General features: G+C 34.9%; 1 protein-coding gene across 3 annotated transcripts in view; it reads right to left on the bottom strand.

Moving 5' to 3' along the window:
- Positions 1-5348: 5348 nt before the first annotated feature.
- The window catches only part of CADPS2 (calcium dependent secretion activator 2), a 1413577-nt gene continuing 1397777 nt past the window's right edge, over positions 5349-21148 (bottom strand). For all 3 annotated transcript variants that reach the window (XM_053716670.1, XM_053716668.1, XM_053716669.1), the window contains one exon: positions 5349-6107. In XM_053716670.1, coding sequence (XP_053572645.1) covers positions 5937-6107 — 171 coding nt within the window. In that variant the 3' untranslated portion in view covers positions 5349-5936. The remainder of the gene's footprint in view (positions 6108-21148) is intronic.

Raw genomic sequence — 21148 nt, 5'->3', positions numbered from 1 at the left:
TTAATTGGGAGCCGGCTCTATACACATGGGTCGAGAGAATAGAATAACTAGTTAAAGAATAAAGTAGGAGCAGTTATTCAAGCATAATACCAATATAGCATTGGCAACCTACCTATACATCATATGTTCTAGTGGTGTTTACTTGAGATTTTAGTTAATGATAGGAACATCCTACTTATATATATGTCTTTAATAGAAGCTAGAGCAGTTACAGTGAGGGGAACATACTAGTTACTCAGCTATTTAGGTTATATCATAATAATTGCGGAGTAGTATGGGTATATAAATGTAAGCAGTTGCGCTCCATTGTGGTAGTAGACTACTATATTAACATTCTAAGTGAGAAACAAGATCATTATGTCCAGTAAACTATGGTCTCGCAAAGGGGGACCTATCCAACTGTAGTCCTTATCAAATAATAGAAATATTGTATCTGAGCAGAGCATATATGTGTCTGGACATGGGTGAGAATAATGTTCCCAGGGGTGCAGTGTATATTTACATATGACATTCAGAAAGGTATCGTTTCAGTTCAGGGGTTAATGCTTACTATGTGGGTATACAATTATGACATACTAGTAGATAGAATAGAATGGGTAAAATCTGGAATGAAAAGGATATCATTAAAAGGCAACATTTAACTTTAGGTCAGAGCCTGAATGACTCCAATTTCAGCACATCAACATCAACCACACACCAACAAGATGTTGAATATAGAGACATTATGTTAGTGGAGGGCCAGACCTGTATTGAGAGGGCAATATAAACCCATGAACAATTACACTTCGAGTAGGGGGGGGGTGACTAAAACTCAAGCAGCTATGTAGGTAATTTATAATCTCCGTACCTTACAGTGCAGAATCTTGAAGTTAGCGTGTGATTAAACCTGTAAGGAAGGAATAGGGTTAGTTGAAAACTGTACTTTTATGTCCCGAAAGTTGCAGGGATTAAGTAACATAAAAGGTCTCTCCTTCCAATGAACTATGGAATTTGGGTATCATATACCTGGTACACAGCAATTATCAAGTCTGTAGAGTATGTCCTGTATAAAAATAGTGTTTACTTGTCAAGCTGGGCAGTATTCCATCTCTTAGAGGCAGGTGAAGATCTTCTGGGCTTGGGGCTGCAATCTGATGTTTCCATTCTCAGAGTGGTGGATTCAGAATTTGTAGAGCCATTAGTAGGATAATCTTTTTGAACAAAGTTTAGCTCAGGGCTAGTAGAGGGTGTAGCCTGAGGGCTCTGAAGAAGATGCAGCTTGTTAAGAAGTTCCATTCCTTGTTTCAGGTTGGAAACAGTGAAAGAGAGTCCATCATGTTGAAAAAATAGCCGTACTGGGAAACCCCATCTGTATTTTATAGAGTTCTTTCGTAGGCAGTGAGTAATAGGCTGAAATTATCTTCTCTTTGATAGCGTATGAGATGATAGGTCAGGAAAGAACTGCAGGTCTTTATAGGGTTCCGGGAGATCTTTGTTCATGAAGGCAGCCTTAAGATTTTTTTCTTTGAAAGTGTAATGGTGTAGCCTCACAACAACATCTCTAGGCTGCGCCTGATTTGAATTTCTTGGTCGGACAGCTCTATGAGCCCTATCTATTTTTGATTCCTGATCCTGAGGGGAACCAACCAGTTCTACAAACAGCTGTTCTAGGAATTTGATGAGATCAGCATTAGAAACACTTTCAGGAATACCTTTAAGACGCACGTTGTTGCGCCTAGATCTGTCCTCAAGGTCTGCCAGTTTTACTTTGAGGTCCGAAATCATTTCTGCAAGTGACTGTGAGTATGCAAGGAGGTTGGAATGGTCTGTTGCTAAGTCTTCATGTTTATGTTCTAGAGTATCAGTTCTATCCCCAAGTGTGGATATTTCTCTCTTAAGATCAGCGACAGATGTTCTGATTTCCTGCTTTAGGGAAGAGTGGTGAGAGTCCATTTTGGTTGATAAAGAATTAATGAGTTCCTTGAGGGTAGTATTTTCGGTGCTATAGATAGAATCTTTCCCAGAGGGATGTGGTTCTTCCTCTCCTTGGCCAGATGGAGAATCTCTAGAGTCCTCGTCTGAGAGGTCTCTCTCCAGTAGGAATTTACTATGGAAGTGATCTGCCACAGTTCTCTTTGGGCCTTCATTATGTTTGTTGTTCGTTTTCTTCCTGTTTGAATGAGACATGTTTTATGCTTCAATTGTGCTGTGTGGATAGTAAAGTGGTGAGGCACTCCGTTAACAGGTTGTAGCACTCTGCAGTAACTCAATGTACACTTCTCCTCGGGGAGGTTGCCCTCACAGGGTGATCACGGGGAAGGATATAGGGGTATGACCCACTGCCAAAACTGACAGCAGGAAACGGGAGAGGAGAGTGTATTTCTAGGCAGGGAGATGAGTTGAGAAAAAAAACTCCACAGCAACTCAGATGCTGTTTGTCCTTTTTATTATTCCTTTGTTTTTATTGTAGAGCGTATAGGTGCATAGATTAATCAGAGATGTAGCCTCACCTCGATTTGACAGGTCACCTTCAGAGGGATATGTAGGTATTCTTAGGCAGGGAGCCTTGACTATGTGCCTGCAAGTTAATTGTATATTGCACCTATTTCCTTTTTCTTGAAGTTTATGAGTTAACTTTACAGTGGTGCAAAACAGAAATACACCGTTGTGTAAAACCAATGCAATGCAATCTATAAAGATAGGTTCTTACCCTTCTTGATGTCTGTTGGTTTGAAGGCAGCTTCAGTTCACTCCGCTTGAGATTGGCAGGTCTTGGAGAAGGTCAGGACTCAAGATGGCGAGTTCGCGCCAAAGAGTAAGCAGCGCTAAACTCCGCCAGAGGCCCACATGTGCTCCGTCCGGAATTGAGCTGGGAGCAGGGGTAAGGTGCCTCTAAGAAGTAGAGGTAGAAGCCAAGTGGTGATTAGTCCTTAAGGCTAGGGGTCTGCTCTGTCACTACTTAACAGACCTGCATGCGGTAGTAGGCTGCTGCTCCGGAGCAGAGCCCCGACCCTCCGGGCAGCAGTGATGTATAATCAAGAGGGCAGTTGGTGATCAGACCGGAGTCTAACCGCAGTTGTCAGGCAGTTAGTCGGGTCAATAGCAGGGTGTTGTGAAGCAGTTCCCCTCAGTCAGATCGGTGCCGGTTGAGAGCGCCCACAGCACACAGATTTCACTTCGCCCAGGTGTAAAAATCACTTATATACCTCCAGCAAATGTTCTAAGAGTAATGACTAAAAAAGAGAGTCACTATATAGATAAAAAGAACTACTTATGTAAATTTAAAATGTGAAAGTGAGAGAGAGCTCCTCTCAAGCACGTCTCTCCAGCTTGACGGTTAACTCCGCCCCCCCTATTGTTGCTAATTTAAAGGGATACAAATTAAACGTTCATGATAGGACATGTAATTTTAAACAACTTTCCAATTTATTTTTATCATCAAACTTGCTTTGTTCTCTAGTTATTCTTTGTTGAAGGCTAAACCTAGGTAGGCTCATAGGATGATTCTTAGAACCTAAAGGCCACTTCTTTGTGTAAAACAACATTTTGTTAGCTTTTCACAGCTCAACAGTGCTAGTTCATGTGTGCCATATAGGTAACGTTCTTCTCACTCCCATGGAGTTATTTAGGAGTCAGCACTAATTGACTAAAATGCAAGTTTATAAAAAGCACTGAGATAAGAGGGCAGTCTGCAGAGGCTTAGATACAAAGTAATCAAAAAAAGTATATTAATATAACCGTTGTTTATGCAAAACTGGGGAATGGGTAATAGAGAGATTATCTATCTTTTTAAACAATAAAAATGTTCATGTAGACTGTTTCTTTAACGTTTCTGTTTTACACAGTGATTTCTTTATTTCTTTTTTTATTATCTGTATAAATTGAACACATTCTTCATCATTGTACTAATTGTTCAGTAAAGTTGTTATTAAACAACAGAATATAAAGAAGATATATGCTTTATATTTTTTTTTAAACATGGGTTTAAAATGCTCTTGGTCCTTATTACATGAAAAATAGGTCTTTAAACTAAAAGATTTCGCCATAGCTTACGTTTTTATTATCCCTTTGACGAAATCCACATTTGACGTTTAACTTCCAATTGCTGCCAATTGTGAACTCACTAAGATGTAAATATAAGTAAAAAAAATAAACTGCCTTGCATTGTTGGAGCTGTTTATTTTTTGGCTAATCGTTCCTGCCCTGTTTGCTCTTCTTTTTCTATTTACCCAGAAAAATGTCTGAAAAGAATCCTCCCAGCATCCTCTGGGCCTACTTCACAAACACATTTTGTAACATCAGCCATTTAAAGGGACAGTTTGATATTATAATATAAAATGTTAAACTATGAGTATTAAAAAAACAACAACTTTGTAACATACTTTCATTATTTTTGTCCCCTTTTCCCTGTAATAATAATAATTATATATATATATATATATATATATATATATATATATATATATATATATATATATATATATATATATATATACAGTATATATATATATATATATATATATATATATATTCTACTTTATTGAAACTAAACCTTTACACTTCCATCTTCCATATTTAAAATGACATAATTACAAAACACATTTACATATTAATCTCAGGCTAATCTTTGCTTTTAATAAATCAGTGTATTATATATAGAATTTATTTACTGTTTAATATTCATTAAAATACCATACAACTGATAGAAGCAACATTTGTATGTTATACTTCTCTATGAAGTAGTGACTGTAAAAATAACAAAAAAACATCTGATGAAGAATTTTAGGTATTTTTGTTCTACAAGTGGTTAAACAAAATAAAAATGGATATATTTTTTTAATTTAAATGTTATACATTTTACATTACCCATCTGTAGATCAGCAAAAAGAAAATAATGTGAATTTAAAGACATGAAACAAATTTTTTTCTTTCATGAGTAGAATAGAGCTTGTCATTTTAAACAATTTTCCAGTTTATTTCTATTATCAAATTTGCTTCATTCTCTTGGTATATTTTGTTGAAGGAGAAGGCAGTAATGCACTACTGAGAGCTAGCTGAACATACTGGGTGAGCCAATGAAAAAAGGAATTTATGTGCACCTACCATCCAATCAGCAGCTGGATCCCAGTAATGCATTGCTGCACTTGAGCCTATACTAAAGATACTAACAGAATCAAGCAAATAAGATAATACTAAAAAAAAAAAAAAAAGAAGTAAATTGGAAAGTTGTTTAAAATCATGTGTTCTTTCCAAATCATGTTCCTTTTAATCATTGACCATTTAAATATACAAAGCATTATATATCCATACTAAAAGATGTCAGGAGGTGTTAGATCTGTACATAAACAAGGATAGTGCAATAAGAAAGATTGTAAATATATTATCAAACTTTATTGACCACCGTACATAGACAAAAACAACCAAAAAAAGAGAAGCAATTAGACAAGTTTCATGTACCTGTGAATATAAACATATGCATTTTTTAATAAAAATCAGACATATGCTGACTTCCCAAGGATGTTACTAACAAACCCTGAAAACGCAAATTAAAAATTCTGAACAGAAAATACAGATGAGGTATATTGGAAATGATCATGAGAAAAACATTTATTTTATTTTTTTTTATTTTTTTTGCAAAACTAGAAACTCAATGTAAGGCAATGAAGAGCTTAATTGTCAGTAGTAAACATTACTGTCCTTGCTAGATATCCATTACATGAAATTACTAAAGTATGTGTATGGTTCAAATCCTGTATCATTCCATTTAGCTTTGCTATACAATTATTCATACCAGAAGTCTGTGGCCCATATATATAGATATATATATATTAATGCATCTGCTGTACACAGTGATTTTATAAGCAACCTGTATGCACCTTGTGTAAAACAAATTATATAAAAATTTTTATTTAATGTATAATGGTACAAACAGATAATGTAGAATACATTGCACAATGTCAATCATCTTCATTATCACTGTCCTTCATAGAAATCCCCTGAAGTCCTCCCCTGTCAGAGTCAGATACTGTTGCTTCTTCAACTCTTAAACGGTGTTGAACAGTCTCATAAGTTTTATTATTCAGTGTTCCATCAAGAACTCCTTGAAGTCTGAAGTCCCTGTAGGTTTTCTGTACAAAAAAAGGATATTTAAATATGGTTCTTAAATTTTAGATGATGCCATTTTATTCAGATGAATACATCTGCACATTTTTCAAGTGTGTGGTTTCCTTAAACTTAAATATAATATTTAATATCAATAAAATAAATAACGTACCAATGAGAAGACTTGTGCAACAATGTATTTTAAACTGCATACATTACATTTTTACCTGATCCTGTAGCATAAATATAAATATTTAAGTCCTAATCTCAGAATTCCTTGCTGGATTTAAATAATAATAATTGCATCTGTGTAAGTGCTATAGCTAAATGTAGTTTACCTAATAAAGGAATAGACTGCTCTCACAGAATGAGAGTGTCCTAGGCACCACTCAAAAATGTTTTGAGTTAAACTGAGAAATCAAAGAAATAGTTTTTAAAAAGTCTTTACCAAATGTGTATGCCTTTTAAACAGATGAACAAATTTGGCTAAAAAGTTAGTTTGTTTGCAGTTGAAATCACAGCATTCCTTTATTACCATTCCCCAGCTTTGCATAATCAACACTGTTATATTAATATACTTTTTGCGTCTGTGATTACCTTGTATCTAAACCTCTGCAGACTGCCCTTTATTTCAGTTCTTTTGACAGACTTGCATTTTAGCCAATAAATGCCCTCTCATAAGTAACTCCACAGGTGTGAGCAGAATATCTATATGGCACACATGAACTAACACCCTCTAGCTGTGAAAACTGTAAAATGCATTCAGATAAGAGGCAGCCTTCAAAGGCTTATACATTAGCATATGAGCCTACCTAGGTTTAGCTTTCAACTAAGAATACTAAAAGAACAAATTTGATGATAAAGGTAAATTGAAAAGTTGTTTAAAATTACATGCCCTATTTGAATCATAAAAAGATACATTTTGACTAGACTCTCCCATTAAGGTAACAGCATTAAAGGATTTTTTTTTTTTTTTTTTTAAAAGGCACATATAGAACTTCTGCATGGATATATATATATATATATATATATATATATATATATATATATATATATATATATATATATGTTTGTTTTCTTTCTTTGGAAAAATATAATGTTGATTAAAAAAAATAGAATATTACACAGGGCAGGTCACTCAACTTGGAGATTTAATACATCAAGCATTCAGTATATCGTGCAATCAGTGGTTTAGATAAAGGCTACTATAGATTCAAGGTAATCAACCCAGGAAGGACAAGTGATTAAAAAAAAAAAAAAAAAAAAGGTCTATGCGTTTTAAAACCTGCTTAAAAGCTTGAAGGTCCAGAAATATATTTAATCCTAACAATGTTCACAACCCCAAAAACTTGAATTTAAGGGAAATCAAACAGGGCTCATTCTAATCTAAACCCTTTATGAAAAAAATAGGATTTATTGGCAAACGTTTAGATTATCCTTTAGTAATAACACCAAAGTAGCTAAATATTCCAGGCAGTGCCTATATGATTCACAAACAAAATATACCAGCGCTAATCCACTATCGGATTTCTCCAAGGAATAAATAAAATCATTAATTAATAAATAACACAAATAAATAATCAGACACCAAAAAAAGTATATACTACACTATGACTAATGAAGCCTGCAGTTAATTACAAATGTATAACACAATACATACTCATATATATATATATATAAAAATATATATATAAAAAAACAAAAAAAACATACAGCATAACTATTACCTAAAGTCCAAATGTACTTATAATATAATCCCAGGCAGAGATGATATTGCACAAGGGAAGAACGTCTGTGATAATTAGGAGTCCACAAAATGGCTTTCGGGAGCAAAGGAAGTCGGTGCTGCTCTCATTAGGTGATGATTGCACTAATCACCAAAATTCTGAAGACACTGGAGCAAAAGAGTAAGAAAAGTGCTTCTCTTACTCTTTTGCTCCAGTGCCTATATGATTACCATTACAAACTGTCTAGTCGGCAACAGGGTAGAATTAGCTTATCAAAGAAGGTTTTGTCCTGTTGGATTATGATTTTAGTAGACAGGTTGTTACTCCTACAAACCATAGGTTTTGGTAGTTTAATGGATCTCAATGAGAGGTGATCTTATCATACTAATTATGTTAGTCCACATCCAGCACAGCTATGCTAGCACAATAATAAACATTGCTTTTGACTAGGATATCCATAGGATCACTTTAAATGAACATGGAAATGAACACTGATATAAACATTTTTAAAAAAATTGAAGAATGTTTGTGGGTTGTTGGCTTGTGCAGAGGAAATTTGTAATTGTGTTTGGATAACTTTATTTTTTATTTGTAACAACACACATGTATAATATATGGGGCTGTTGTGGTCAGATATGGAGTTATTCTAAATTGAGCCTTTAAACTTAGGGCATTGTAGATATTGTGTAGTTTCAAGTATGAAGAATACCTACTTTCAATAATGCATTCACTGGGTTTTACCCAAGCCGTCCCTTTTGCTACCCACAAGAGCGGTCAAACAATAGACCCCTTCACCAAAGAAGTAAAAGTTTCAAACCTAATAATAATAATAGTGGATTAGGACTGTGGTTCTTCTAAGTCATTAAGATATATAGACCCTTTAGACCCAGGGTTCGATCCCTTATGTTCAATATAAATTTTATATTATATATTTTCGACTGTTAATAAAAATTTTAAGAATACTTAAATGCAGTTGTTATATATTGGGTTAATAAGTATATTTAACTTTAAAGGTTGTAGATCTATAACTGTTGGATCTTCATTATATATAGGTTATAGCGCTTAGAGTAGTGGGTTAATACTAGTTTAATTTGACTTTTAGTTTATAGTAGATTTGATGTCACAGGTTTGATCCCGGTCTTCTCTCTATCAGAAACTTTTAACAATAGAAGTTTCTAAATTTACTTAATTTCTGACTTAGAATACTTTATCCCTTTCCTTATTATTTAGCCTTTATAGGAATTAGAAAAAAAAAAAAACTGTCTTGTTAGGTGTAACTTGCTGACCCTCCCTATGTGTCCAATGCATCGTTGGGGGAGTTCTCATTTTTCTCAATTTGGCTGTTAGTTATATTTTAACAAATTGCATGCGCATTTGAGCACCTGTTTTTTTATATTTATTTTTATTTTTGAATTAATATTATTATTTTGTAAATAAATTTTATATATGAAATGTCACTTTGTATATATATACTTTTTGTTTTTTGAAACTCCCAGAGGCGTGTCCCAATATGGCCTATAAAAGGCCTAGTTTAGGTTGATGAAGTTAGCCATGAGGAGTCCCTGCTACTCATTGGGTTGAAACACGTGTAGGCAGTTGTAACAGCTGATTGCTTTGATGAGACACCTGTCTTTTGAAATTCCTACTACACCTCAAAGAATTGCAGTTTTCTGGAGTGATTTATTACTTTGTTTTGCATCTTGTGCAACACAGGAACATTCACCGGATTTGCAGCTTCTTACCAAGGATTCTGTTTCTTGATTTACATCGCAAAGGCTGTGAGTGCATGCTATGACTGTGTTGTTCTTTACAGGCAGTGGAAACTTACTTCATTTTTTCCTCCCGCAATACAAGTGGATGCCTGTTTTCAACAGATTTGGAAGGACTTCCTTTAAAATGTGATGTGTTCATGCTAAATGCTGCTGCTTTACTAATATCCTGTTTGTCAGAAGTTATGCAAAATTTACTATACAATACCCATATTTAAAACACATAGATCCTATATTTATATCATGACAGTATTAAAGCTTAACTTTGGGACTGTCCTCTGATGTTGGTGTTGTGTTTTAAGACTTGGTATAGTTGCATGCTGCATATGATTGTGCAACACTTTTTTCCTGTGTTTATATTTCACTCCAAATTGAAAAATACGCATTCTAAAGTATTCTTGTGATTGTATTATTCTGGCTCAATGTTTATGTGAACTGCATAGATCCTTATTATATTATTATGACAACATTACCCTCATATTACTCTTTCTTTTGGGGTTGTCCTCTAATAGAGGTGTTGCATTGCCACTATTAAATTTAGCCATTCATCATTTTTTAGACACTTTATTTTCCTATGAGACGTCTCACTTAGCTTTTTAGCTCATTTTTTTTATTACATTTTGTTTCAAATTACTGTTATGGTCACATGACCTTTACTAAGAATTTAGTAATTTTTGTAAATAATAAAATTATGAGTGCCTTGCAAGCATGCTAGTTGTCAAGTCTTTATTCTGGGTTTCCACCTGGCTCCACACTCTGCTCTATTTATCTTAATACTTAGGTTGATACCTTGAGATATTTATATCTCTGTCTCTTTAAATGTGTATATGAGAGTGCTGAATTCCCTATCTTTTTATAAGGACTACTTTTCCTTATTTTCTCCCCATTTATAATAGTTTGCAATGCTCTTGAACAAAGTTGTAGGAAATCCCAGACAATGGAGAATAAACAAACTGGTAGAACACAAACGCTTACAAAAAGTTGAAAAACTGTGGAATCCAACTTGTCTAAATAGTGTCTCAACCTTTACTCAATCCAAATGTGTGGAGTTTGCATCTTCTATGCCAACAACTATCCGTTCTAACATACCACCATCAACTAAAATTCTCACAGGACTTAGAAGACTCCACAACAATTCCTCATAATACCTGACAAACTTTGATCACATTGATAAAAAACAAGATCATGCAAACAATAAAATAAGCTGAGTGCCACAACCTGCAATCTTGATCTTGATCCAACACACCTTTTAATTGGATGTATGGACCTCATTGCACCAGGCTTCTACAAAATGACTCAGTGCTCTCTGCAGACAAGGACCTTTGCAACATAATTAAAACAAGCGGTTCTCCGTACTCTACTAAAATAGCCCTATGTGGATCCAGACTGCATTCAGAATTAGAAGCCTATCTCAAACCTTCCTTTCCTGGGGAAAGCCATTGAGAAATTTGTTGCAACCCAACTAGAAGCATAGCTGTCAACAAATAATATCTATGACTCATTTCAGTCAGGTTTCAGGACAAGGCATAGGATGGCAAAAGACAGGGGTAAGTATTCTATACTAATCCGACTTGACCTCTGTGCTGCATTTACTAAATTGCCTGTAGAATGTTTGTAAGCTGAGTGGTACAGTTCTAAGATAGTTCAAATAATTTCTGTCTGGCTGAACCCAGATATACCTCTGCACCTGATCCCTTGGCATGTGGTGGTTTCACTGGGTTCCATCTTATATTATCAAGCACCTGATTCCAACAGATCTTCCCACGATCACCCATGCTTTGGTGACATCACGCTTGTACTACTGCAATGCTCCATTGCCTTCAGTTGGTACAAAATACTGCAGCAAGGCTAACTGGCCAATCAAAATGTTGCCATGTGACACCTATCCTCCACTCCCTGCACTGACTGCCAATAAAATGGTGCGTACTATTGAAGATAGGCCTGCTGTCCTACAAAAGTCTGTATGATCAGGGACCAAGCTATTTAAAAGAATTACTCGCGCCCTATAACCCAACTTGTACTTTTCGATCAGCGAAATGTGCCAAGAATGCAACAAAAATGTGGTTTGCAAACTTTAAGCCATGCCGCCCCATCTCTATGGAACACTCTGCCAAGCACAGTAAAATAAGCCAATTCTTTAGACATTTTTAAACAAAGTCTCCAGACTTACCTGCTTACACAAACATTTCCGGAATAAAAACTGTAACACGTTACAGTGTATATACATATGCACATATTTCTGTAATAGGTACCACATAGAGAGGCTATATAGACTAGAATTTTTTGTTTGTGACAGGAACTTCAGGGGTTAATGAAATGTGTTTTGATTGATGTTATGTCATTGGACAGAAATCTGTATATTAAGAGCACCTACACCACCTGTTCTCTATCAGTGAACAAGTGCCCCAGAGGCATGAAACGCGTATGATGTCACAGGAGGTGTTGTTCCCCCTGTTCCAGTTCATTTATTGTTTTTACCATGTTGCTGTATGAGGATCTTGCTTTTATTTGTTAACAAATAAAGACTGGCTTTTTACCTATCCCTGGTGTGCCGAGGAGTTTCCTTGTTCCTCACTATTGAAGATAGGCCTGCTGTCCTACAAAACTCTGTATGATCAGGGACCAAGCTATTTAAAAGAATTACTCGCGCCCTATAACCCAACTTGTACTTTTCGATCAGCGAAATGTGCCAAGAATGCAACAAAAATGTGGTTTTCAAACTTTAAGCCATGCCGCCCCATCTCTATGGAACACTCTGCCAAGCACAGTAAAATAAGCCAATTCTTTAGACATTTTTAAACAAAGTCTCCAGACTTACCTGCTTACACAAACATTTCCGGAATAAAAACTGTAATTTCTAACCCTCTTATGTAAATGTACGTTTTGTAAAGAGCTTTGAGTCCAACCTGGAGAAAAGCACTATATTATTATTATTACTATTATCAGGTATTTGTAGAGCGCCAACAGAGTCTGCAGCACTATATAAGTTGTTATTATCATAAAAGGATTGTGATGAACCCCATAGTCTGGATTGTTTTTATATTTTGTGATAATCTAAACAAGAGTAAAACTTGTAATATTAATTACTTAATTCTGCATCTTTACTAGGTAGCTCTAATCTGTATCACAATGCAGAAGGTCAGTTAATGAATGTCTTGCTATGGTTTCTTAAGTGCAGAACATCAAACTAACAGCATATATAACATAGAATACAAAGAAGATGTGTGGTTATCAAGTTCAATATACCAACATATTACCATACAGTAATTTGTCATTTCAATAAAAATCACGTTCACAAACAATCTAAGGGTTGATCTAATTTTTTTTATAGGTCATTCATAAACACAGTTGAAAGTATGGTAAACAATTTTTTACGTTTCATTTTATTTGCTATTATTACGTTTTTCTCACACTTTGCTGAAGAAGTTTAGCAAAGGCTAACAAATTTGTCAATGTTTCACACCTTTTTTTTTTTTTTAGCTAAAATCCACCATCTGGAGAGGTTTTTTTTTTTTTTATATCTCGGTATCGTCAGCTTATGTTACTTTACTTTTGCATATGTGTTGGAAAATGAAATCAAGATTGCTTTAAAGATTTTATAATACCATAACAAAGTAAATTCTATTTTAATTCATGTCAGTAACCGTTTCATGACAGGTTTCAAGACTACATTTATGTTTACCGAGTTACAAAATTAGGAAAACTCTTTAAGAAACATTAAACTGGGGGGTACAATAGCATGGAAACTATTCACCATGCTATTGTTTTTTCCTTCTGTAACTGCAGCTTTTGAAATGTAATCTTATTTTAACCCCTTACAGGGGCCAGTTAGTGAAACTGTGCATCGTCATTTAGGGCACTGCCATCTTGGAGCTTAGGTATTCTTGCACCCTGTGACAGAAGTGGTGAACATTCCCAGATCATTGATTTTGCTAACTTTTAACATCTATACTTTGCATTTCAGTTTGGATCTCACAATAGAAAGTGGGAACTTTAGATTTCTGCATCTGTATTGTTCTATATCATTTATATGTGGCCATTTTTCATATACAGTATGTTATATATAATTTAAACTACGTATAAAAAATGTAGAAGTGTAAACAGAACACTGGGTATTCTGATGCTTACTCAACGCACACAATAGAACTATGGAGAAGGCAACAACATCGTTGGTCTGGGACTATTCACTACTTCTGTCACAGGGTGCAAAAGTACGTGACCTGAAGCATCAGTAACGCATTGTAAGTAGTAGTTACAAACAGCAGTTTGATGTCCCTTTAAGGCCTAATTCTCTAAAACTTGCTAGCATCGAGTAACATCATCCTGCTGATCCTCACATGTGCAAGGTTCACCTCACTCAGTTCTCTAAAAATAGGGAGACTGAATCTGGAAGTCCCGAAGAGTGGTGAGCTGCCCCCACAGGAAGTAACTAAGCTTTCTGGAATCTTAAAGGGTAGAGTGGAAGTCGATGTAAAAGAGAATACACAGCACTGATAATGAGCATTTTTTTAGCAGCAAATTGAAATCAAATTATGGTGTTTTCAATATACTTTAACTTACATTAGTTTCTAGAGCTTTAGAGAATAGGGTCCATAGAGCTAACAGTCTTAAAATCTATGCAACAATAAAATGGCTTCTTAAGAAATGTTTGTGTCACTTTATTAATCTATCTGTGCCCAAACAGGTAGAGGAAAATGTATCAAGAAACATTTGCAGATTCTGAGAGCTTGCACTGCAGGCTCCCATGAGCAAGCCTGTAACCACAAATTTAAGATACAGTTTCTGTTTCTTATCCTCACCACCATCTTAAAGGTAAAGGTAGTAGAGATAAATTACCCTGAACTTGTTCATTTGGGCTCTTGCTCAAACTTAAATAATGCCAAGCAATGCTGCATCGCAAGTGGCTATTGTGGGCGGACAGGTTCTCTGCTTGAGAAGCTTGATACATTTTGCCTATAGTCTAACAGTATTGATTAAATGATGTTCTTGAAAACTGTAGCTGTGAAATACTAATAAAAATAACCATTTAGCAAAATTCCTAGGCAGAATAAAAAAATAAACATTTGCAATAATAAAAGTAGTAAATAATATAGGAAAACAATGGTGCGTGGTTATGTACATACCAGAATTAAAAAAAAGAAAGACTTTCATTAGCATGACTTCATTATAAATTAAATTAGAGAGCTAATTCTAAAGAGGTAAGGCAAAAGCAAATAAAAACATCAAGATGTCTGGTTACATTAAAAATGCATATTGTTAGCATAAACAGTAAGATACTTACTTACCACTTCATCATTTCTAGGGACCAATTAAAATGCTTTGGACAATTAAGGATCTATCTCAGAGTTTTATTTTTTCTAGTCAAGACTGACTAGTAAATGGCTTTGCACCATGAGTCCATTTAGTTTGTTTACTAACAGAAATATACTTAATTATGTTTAAATAAAGCTAATTAGCATAAGTTAAGGTCAATTTTTGTGCCCTTTTCTAAACACATTTTTAGGGCTGGATGAAGCTCAGGAGGTATTTAAATATAAGGAAGCAATGTAAACAGCTTTATAGTAGAAGTGGTGACAATAGCTTTAGAAATGACACTAAAATACTGTAACACGTTTACTAAAGAAATTAAATAAGATACTCTGCTCAGCTAGAGAAACTGTACATTCATTATTACATAACATATAAATCCAAAGCCAAAATTTGATTTTAAGTCTTGTCCAATTTGAGAACTTAAGACTTCCTTCAGGCTTCCTCCACTATAAAAAGATACGCTATTCCTGTAACCTCATATAATTCAAAGCTGTCTCTAGTCTAGTAACAGTCATCCCGGTTGTATACATAGAGATATGAGCCACACTTTTTACCCTCACCAAAGGCTACAAATTGTTCACCACATAATGGAGCCATAGGAGGAAGAAAGCACAAATGCACAGCCGAACCAGTGCCAGAAAGATTTCCAGCACCACTGGTCTTAAGTACTACCTGTATCGGTTAGCAAATGCAGTTAGTCAGCACAGTCTCCTAACCGTATAGGTGGTAGAGCCACAGAGGGATCAAAGGGTTGAAGGGGATCCCCGGCATATACTCGCAGCGACACACCGTGTCCTCATGCGCGTTTTGCTCCACCTCCTGGTCACTTGGAGCTTTGTATATTACCCAAATCACACTTCCTCATATGTCTTTCCCTAAACTTTGTCTTCAAATTAGTGCCCATGAAAGTTATGTGCCCTGTGTTAGGCCTCAAGGCTTTTACTGGTGTGCACTTCAAACTGTGCTAAGAAAAATGCGGGCAGTAGCTCTATGGGAAAATTGAAGTGTTATATTAGAACAGTTCACTGCATGAAGTGTTAACACTGAGGTTGGCCCTGCTTCAGAGGGATGGGTGCACTAAGGATAGTGTGGTGTGCATTACTGATAGCACTAAACATAGTGCAGGCTGTAAATCATATACTTAAGACAGATCTATTTGTGGCACCTACATTAGAATTTACCTTCCATCAGAAAGTGAGCCAGCATTGGTACAGGGGATTTTAAAAAAGCCTGTGAAAGTGCAATTTGGTGTTTGGTTAATTGTTACGATGATCTTGACATTTATGCTTCTGACACTCCTTGTCTATTATGACCTTGGCCTTCTTTCTTGATACTGTCGTTTGCAAAATTATTTATTTGGATGGATAACCTGGCTGTTAAACATTTGAACTGTGCTTTGTCTTCTGTCTACTCCCTGTGTTCCATCGTGAACCCCTGGTTCCTAACCACGGCTTGCACCTCAGCTACCTACCTGAATTCTCTTATGGTACTGACACCTGGTTTCACAACTTTCTCAAGATACCTGACTTACGATACCTCCTGTTTAAATAGCTTGAGTGTTCACCATCTCATGTCCTTAAAAACCACACTTTAATCCATGTAAACATTAATATCTCAGGCTTCTTTTAACTAATTTTATTATAAAAAAAAATATATATATAAAGAAATCCAAGGTGAATTAAAGTCTTTTATAATGCAAGGATTTCTAAAGTAAATCATATCATTAAAGAAGTCCATTATTTTAAAATGATAGTTACTCATATAGATATGGTTACATTCATTTGAGATATTAATGAAGACAACATTTCAACTTCAACTTAATAAAAATATTGAATAAATTAATTTTACTTATCAAATCTATTTCAGTTTTTTTTTATACTAATTCTATGTCCTAGAAATGGATCTTTCTTAACTCAACACCCATAAATAAGAAAAATTATTTCCAAACATTGGCATCTTGTTGAGTAATTAGTAACAAAAGGCATTTTTAACATGTCTTCTTACTCTATAGAACCCTTTTTATCTTTAAAGGTTCTACTCTTTCAAAATGTCTAACAATATCTCTGGTTTTATCAATCTCAGATCTCTCATAACCGCTACCTTCAAATGTATTTGCTAGTAAGACACATAGAATCTGTCCCTTCAGTTTTCTTCCATCATTTAAGATGACAGCTTTTATTAAGGATATAGTTATTAAAATCCACGGACTTGAAAACGGTTTGTGTTGATATATAGTTGTCTTGGATCATAACTTCTCATGAATGAATGCTAACCTTTATTTATTCTTATTCATATCTAATTTGAAGAGTTGGAATAAGTCACCCTCCCATATAATGAAATGTCATCTATCAATCTCTTGTAGAGCACAACATTTGTGCGCCAGTTTAATTGCCCCAAATATACTACTTCATAATACCCCATAAACAAATTAGCATAGATTAGTGCGAAGCTTGTGCCCATAGCTGTTTTAATTTGCAGGTAAAAATTCTCATCAAATAAAAAATAATTGTGTGCCAAAATGAATTTAATACAACTTAATAGGAAACTTTTCTGGGTGTCTGACATATCCACATCTTTTTCTAGATAAAACTTTATCGCTCGGGGGCATGTCCGTGTAGCGGCAAGTCGCTTTATACAGAGCTCCTAACGTGATCTCTACTACCCTGCTTGTTATTGTAATATCTATTCAGTATTGGATAGAAAACAACTGACTACTAGACAGAGGAAGCAATAGTGAAAAGACCGATACCCATATTGCATAATTCAAGATTGTTAGGCCCAGTCCCTGACCATCACAATCCTAGATGGCGGTCAAGTGCCGAGACTTCAAGTATCCCCCCCCTGTGAACCAGGTACTACAGTCTCTACTAGACTACTTGCTCTTGCTACTATAGATGAGTAAACACAACATGGAGGAGCCGTGTAAGGTAATACAAGCTTTGTTACTGCAGCTTGAATCTAAACTGTATGAATGCATAACTGACCTCATTACGACTACATGGAGCACAAGATGGGAAGCGCATACTGTCCATTGGTCTGTCCCAGACATTAAAGCGACGCCATTGCAACGGCCTCTGAGACTCTGCCCTAAAATTACCTCCACGTGTTCATCATCTGTCTCCAAAGGTTTGGATACCTCCGAAGTATCATACCATTCTACCAGTCTACCTACCGGAAATAACACAGCCTGGGAATTTAGCCACTCAATGGCTGCCATGAATTCCTCTACGGAGACTAACATGCATCACTCATCTTTGACCCCGGGCCAGGGGGGAGCGGCCGGCTTCCACAGTCTGGTTCAGAGATCTGCAGAGCTCAGTATTTCGCACAACGATCAGGAGGCTGTGCAGTTGCGGATCCAGACTACTCTTATTACTCTACACCAGATGCGGATGAACAAGCTCACCATCAGGGAGACCATGTTTGTAGGACTTGCAATGGCACCATTCCTTAAAAAAGGCATTGGGTGAGCCCCGGTGCGATATCAGATCATTATTAGGGGACTGACTACTATATTCCTTTACATGACTCAATTGATCCTGAGAGCAGATACAGCATTCTAAGTTTCAACAAACCTAAATGAACTGATTGCAAAGTGGCACTTAATTAAAGGGAACTCTTTATGTATAAAAAACGTTTTTTCTCCCAGCACTTGACGCCAGTACCTTCCTGTGGCTCCTAAAGACTAAGGGTCTCTAGCTTGCCCTAAAAAAGTGACATTAAAATGTGTATAAGCAAAATGAGCGCCTAATGGGTACTAAGGCAAAGGAAGTGGACTGGTAACTTAATTAAAACATATATTTAGAACATTTATTATAACATCAATAGCAAGTTAAATGAAAAGTTAATTGTAGCAGGTGGGTTCACATATATAAAAAGTCATGGATCCATGCTGTACACAAAGTTAAACGAGTATTATTATTATAAAATGCACATTAAAATACACAATAAAATCCAACAATAATAGAAGATAAATCAGAAATAACAGAAATATTACATTCAATGTTATAAGAACGATAAGTCGGATCTAAGGGTAAGAGTCAGAAAAAAGGGGTGAGAGAAATAGTTAATCAAAGGGTGGCTGCAATTGGTCCTTAGTGGCACCTTGAGTGTGAAAGTGGAGTTATGGATCTGATAAATTGTGAAAAAAATTTGAAAAAATATTAAAAGAATTGGTGTGAAAAAAATGTGTATAAAAATAAAAATAAGATTAAATTTAGAAAACCGTGTAAAAATTTATAAAAATGTATAAAAAATGTATAAAAATGTATAAAAAATGGTGTGTGAAAAATGTGTGTGAAAACGTGTAAGAAAAACGTGTAAAAAAAACTGTAAACAATCGTGGAAAAATGTTTGATGAAACTATATTCCAAATATATGCTGCAAAGTATAAGTGAAGATCCTGGGTGTAGGAAAAGTATCTTAGTTGAATCCTCAGTGATGAAAAACTATAAATATTGATGCAAAGACTTGAAATAGTGATGGAAAAGAAGAATGTTTTGTTTGTTGGAGATCCGGAATTTACCCACGATAACTCTTAAATCAAAATTTCTGAATTCCTGTGGAAAAAGAACAATAACATAGTGCAATATTGCTTAAAACAAGTGTGAATAATTAAAATGAAGCTCACCATAAATTGTCAACGCATTTCGGCCCGAGCTTCATTTTAATTATTCACACTTGTTTTTAGCAATATTGCACTATGTTATCTGCAGGATGCTGTGTTTGTTCTCTTAGACTTAAGTAGCAATTTTAAATCTAATTATATTTTACACAAAGCTCTAGCACCAGTAGTCTATATTATATGTCTTTAGAATGTTCTCTTATTTACACTACATTATTAAAAGCGGTGTTTACCCGCTGAATATTAAGCTATAATTCACAATTACCTATATACTTTGGGGTTCAGAAGTGGCCTCACCACATTATATATTTAAACATATGCCTGTATCATTGCTCCACATTGTCACAGCTCTCATTTACTATATAAGTTTCTCATGGGTCTTAGATCCCTTCTGTAATATGGAGGGCGTATAATAGAAAATGGAGATTTCATGTTTATACTATTGCAAAATAGAGGTTTCAGAAAGCCATATTATGGCATATGTCTGTCCTTTTTATTCACTTGCTACATTGTATATTACTCAATGGAAAATTTTGTTATTACTGTTGCATGGCATTTATTATATGTTTTTTTATTCCGCATAACCTCAATAAAAGGATATTTAAACAAAACAAAAAAAAAACTTTATTGCTCAATCCTAATGTGTGATCAGGATTGTTATATAATGAACTCACATCTAATGTAACTAAACAACATCCTTCCTCCCACTTAACTTATCTAGTTGATTCAAAAAGTGGGTAGCATCCCTTACGTATGCTATCAAATTTGACACATACTGCTGTAAAAAATAACCAACAGATTGTGATAGGTTGGAGGTTAGTCAGTCTAAACCAGAGATTATTGGTCACAAATTCTTGTGACACTTGGGTAAAAAATAAAATGTAGGTATTTTCGGGTTATCTATTTTTAAAAATGTAGCTTTATCTAACATTTCAAAATGTTCTAATTTTGTGTGCATTTTTTTTAAAATTTAAGATATGTTGTTCTGTCATCAATTAATCATTGGGCTTCTTCAAGATAGTCATTTTTCTTGTGTGAGATAAAACAAGGTTAGGTTTAAAGTTGGAATGGGTGAATTCTAGAACATTTTCAGTCTTTCTATCAATGGGGTAACTATAATAGTTAGCAACAACAAATAGCCGGCGAGTCTCCATGCATTTACAAAAGCAGATTTATTCAGGATAACAGCAGAATTATAAAATCAAGTAGGTGACTCCAGCATAATGTTGTCTTACGCGTTTCTGCAATACATTCGCCTTAGTCATAGACATATTTTCTTTTTATTTATTTATATTATTATTATTATTATCGGTTATTTGTAGAGCGCCAACAGAATATATCTATACCTATATATCTATATGAATATATATACAAGTATGAGTTTATGTAGATGTTTATTATATATAAATAAAATAAAAATAAAATTTTACAGTATGCGAAGAACATTAGGATGTGAAATATTGTGTATTGTGGGGGTTTCATTTGGTATTGGGTTATCACATAAGTGATAACTGTTTTTTTTTCCTCTGCTCTCTCTTTTGAAATCTATGGGGAGAATAAGTTAACTCAATCATGAAATCCAAAGTCCTTTAGTTAGTGCTAGCTGGCTTTTACTTGTGCACCAAATTTTTACTTTC

Source organism: Bombina bombina, chromosome 6 (assembly GCF_027579735.1).
Source record: "Bombina bombina isolate aBomBom1 chromosome 6, aBomBom1.pri, whole genome shotgun sequence".
NCBI classification, from domain to species: domain Eukaryota; kingdom Metazoa; phylum Chordata; class Amphibia; order Anura; family Bombinatoridae; genus Bombina; species Bombina bombina.
This window is presented reverse-complemented; position numbering and strand designations above follow the sequence as displayed.